Raw genomic sequence first — 3,434 nt, forward strand, 5'->3', positions numbered from 1 at the left:
AGTCATTATTTCTTAGTTCTTATATCCTAGAAGACAATACAGTGGTGAATTTTTTAATATCAAAATTCTCTTAAAAACAACTACTCATTTTTAAAACCAATCTCTGTTTTTCTTCACTTAAATTATTCACTTGGCAGTATTATTATATTAACACATATTGAATCAAATTATAGGATTCATTTCAGTTTCTTAAAGAATAGTTAAAATTTAAAAGCAGCCGTATCTACTTAAATGTGTTTCAAAAATGTTGTGATTCTACCTCACAGTTATAAAAGTTATCATTTATATCCTAAGTCTGGGATATTGTTGAAGATTCAAAATCATTATTTTTAATCATACTTATTTCTGCCACATGAACATAGTGAAAAAAAGTCACCTGCATTTTCCAGAAGAAGGAAATGATAAGATTTTCCATAGTAAAAGTATTTTTGAATTTTGTTTAGCAATAGTCTGCATTATATAGTTTAAAACTATTTTAAATAAATGATGGCTATTTGTAATGTCATTTCTTACATATCCCTGGCATGAATTTTATTTGAAAGTTTATATACTTTTGATAAACTACATTTAGCACACTCTCTCTTCCACAGGAAATTCCTTTATCAGAAATTTTATCTTTGGAACCAGCAAAAACTTCAGCTTTAATTCCTAATGGGGCCAATCCTCATTGTTTCGAAATCACTACAGCAAACGTAGTGTATTATGTGGGAGAAAATGTGGTCAATCCGTCCAGCCCACCACCAAATAACAGTGTCCTCACCAGTGGCGTTGGTGCAGATGTGGCCAGGATGTGGGAGATGGCCATCCAGCATGCGCTTATGCCCGTCATTCCCAAGGGCTCATCCGTGGGTTCAGGAACCAGCTTACACAGTGAGTCTGCCAGTCTTCTAACTAGAGCAAAGCTCCTCCATCTGCCTTCCCCCTGGCTTAGGAAACATCTCCCCTGCCTTTCCCAAGAACAGAATGAAGAAAGACTCTTTAGGGATGATTTAGTTTATTGGAAAACATAGGGTCTCTAAATAAAAGCTGCTGCAAATCCTAAGATATTTCACTTGTTAAATCTATTATATTGTCTTTATTGTATATTAAAATTTTAATAAATTTGTATAAACACTGTCTACTAGACAATTACAGAACTCTATAGCTATTGGCTATAAAAGAAGTAATCTAATCAGCTTGAGTTTGACATGGAATGCCAGAGTCTTGCTACTTGCTAAACTGAATTAATATGTTTTCCCAAAACCACTTAACCTGGTATTCTATGCAGTGTTTGATGTGTGGAGTGCATGGTAACTCTTGATTATCTTATCCCAGGAAAAAAATCTCTGTTCATTAGTAGAATGAGATAGATTTGCCAAAATGCAACCAGAATCAGATGTTAAGGATGAATTTTTACAAAGAAATTTTAGAGGAATATCTATATAAAAATGTGATTTTAAACTTCCTAATGATTATTAATAATGAAACTTGTGAATCAACCTGCTTTTTACATTATACTGTGTTATCTGTTGATCTATCACAATTTTTTTATTTATCTCTACAATCAACATACATATTAATAGAATATATATTTTGCTGCTAAGCACTTTATATGAGATCACTATTTTAATGCCTAAAACAATTCCAACAGGTAGATGTTAATGATTTGCCTGTTTCACAGGTGAGGAATTCATTCTCTCTCTAGAGAAATTAAGTTGTCTAAGTTCATACCAGAGCTGCAAAATAGCCAAATCTGTATTTGAATCCAAGTCCTCCTGACTCCAAACTCTAAACGACAAAATATTATTTTTCAAAAGCAAGTACAGAGCGAATCTGTAATTTTAAAAGGAAAGAAATATTCTAGTAGACATTTTCCTAGGAAAATCTAATTGCTATGATTTATTTAAAACCAGTCCTGCATGATGATTTGTAAGCATGTATTTACTTGTTTTGCTATTACCTCTGTTACTGACTTCTTGTGTGTGTATTTTTAAACATGCATTTCCAGGAGATATTTCTGTGAGTATTTCAGTATCAAATTGCCAGATTCAAGAAAATGTGGTAAGTATGCACCTACTAATATAAACCTTGGTAATGTGATTATTGGGAAATAAGAGATTCAGAAATTTTTATTTATCTAGCATTCCAATTTTTCAGTATTTTCTAGAAAATAGATCTATTTGGATTTTTTCCATAAGATTTTAGAAACATCACATTATATTGATTTGTTTAGTGATTTTTCTATATTCTGTAATGTAGAGGCAAAAGATATTCATCTCAGATAATTATAATGAGATGCCTGATTTTTCACGTTTTCCCTTTTTTTCCCTTCTTGGTACTGGAATTTTAATGTTTGATATTACATAGTAAAATAGACAAAATAAATTCCTTGATTTGTGTGAGTAGCTTAAACATGCCATTGTTCTCATTCCTTGGTTGCTACCTACGAGTACTGTCAGATGACAAGGAGTTGCAAATGCTCTTAGAGTCACTTGTACATGTCAAGGAGACTTCAAGAAAGTTGCATAAATCACAGTTTATGGGTCCACATTCTAGCACCCTAGTCTCCGTGCCACATAACTCCATACTTTCAACTCAGTTTTTGAAAATTATAGATCAGACATATTATGAAATGTATTACATTCTTCATATGCTTGCTTTATCTGTTATACTTTGTCACTATGGCAAGTAGCCAAAAAGTAATAAGGGCTTTCCTACCCCATCCTTGTGACCAAGACCTTTTGCTCTATTTTGCCTGGTATAATTATGATCAAAAGAAAGTATTTTATAGCCTTATTTACACTTTTTAAGAAGATTTTTTAAAAAATAAAATTCATGAATCTCTATTCATCACTACTATATCTTTATAACCTTTGCTTGAGTGGCATGAGTATTGTCATCAGATCATACTTTGTTCAATTATTATTTCAAATAGAAAAGATTAGACATTTGGAACTTGTTGCCTCCCTCCAGAAGTGCTAGAAATGGAAGAGTTTAGCAAGTTCCCAGATAAGAATGTCATACTGAGTTGTCATTCTTCTGCAGTGTCTCCAGCTCACTCACAGTGGTTCAGCCTCCTCTTGCTGCAGTCTAGGTTCATCTGCATGTGGGTGGCTAATAGGGGAGCATCCCCTCCATTCCGGCCGTAGAGGCTGAAGTGGTGGGAATCAGCACTCACACAGATATGTGATTGGGAACCATGATTATTTAATTACATTTTTAAATAGCCATCTCAATAAGCAAATCCCTTTTTGAATACTTGTAGTAAATGACATTATATGGTTTTAAGTCTTATTTTTTCTATTGAAACATACGTGAAAGGCCTCTTAAGATCAGGATGGTTTTCAAAATATTGTAATATTAAATTAATTAAAGATGATGTCTTGAATATTATAGGCATGTTGCAAATTTCATCTATGATTTACAGTTTATTGTTTAAATGTTTAATAATGTTA

The 3,434-nt window shown here is 32.6% G+C and overlaps 1 protein-coding gene across 1 annotated transcript in view; it reads left to right on the forward strand.

The window, feature by feature from the left end:
* The window catches only part of PRKD1 (protein kinase D1), a 357,628-nt gene that overhangs the window by 313,993 nt on the left and 40,201 nt on the right, over positions 1 to 3,434 (forward strand). The window contains exons 10-11 of the mRNA XM_012647880.1: positions 591 to 870; positions 1,988 to 2,040. Of these exons, the coding sequence (XP_012503334.1) occupies positions 591 to 870; positions 1,988 to 2,040 (333 nt within the window). The remainder of the gene's footprint in view (positions 1 to 590; positions 871 to 1,987; positions 2,041 to 3,434) is intronic.

The sequence above is a fragment of the Propithecus coquereli genome, unplaced genomic scaffold, assembly GCF_000956105.1.
Source record: "Propithecus coquereli isolate 6110/MARCELLA unplaced genomic scaffold, Pcoq_1.0 Scaffold273, whole genome shotgun sequence".
NCBI lineage: Eukaryota > Metazoa > Chordata > Mammalia > Primates > Indriidae > Propithecus > Propithecus coquereli.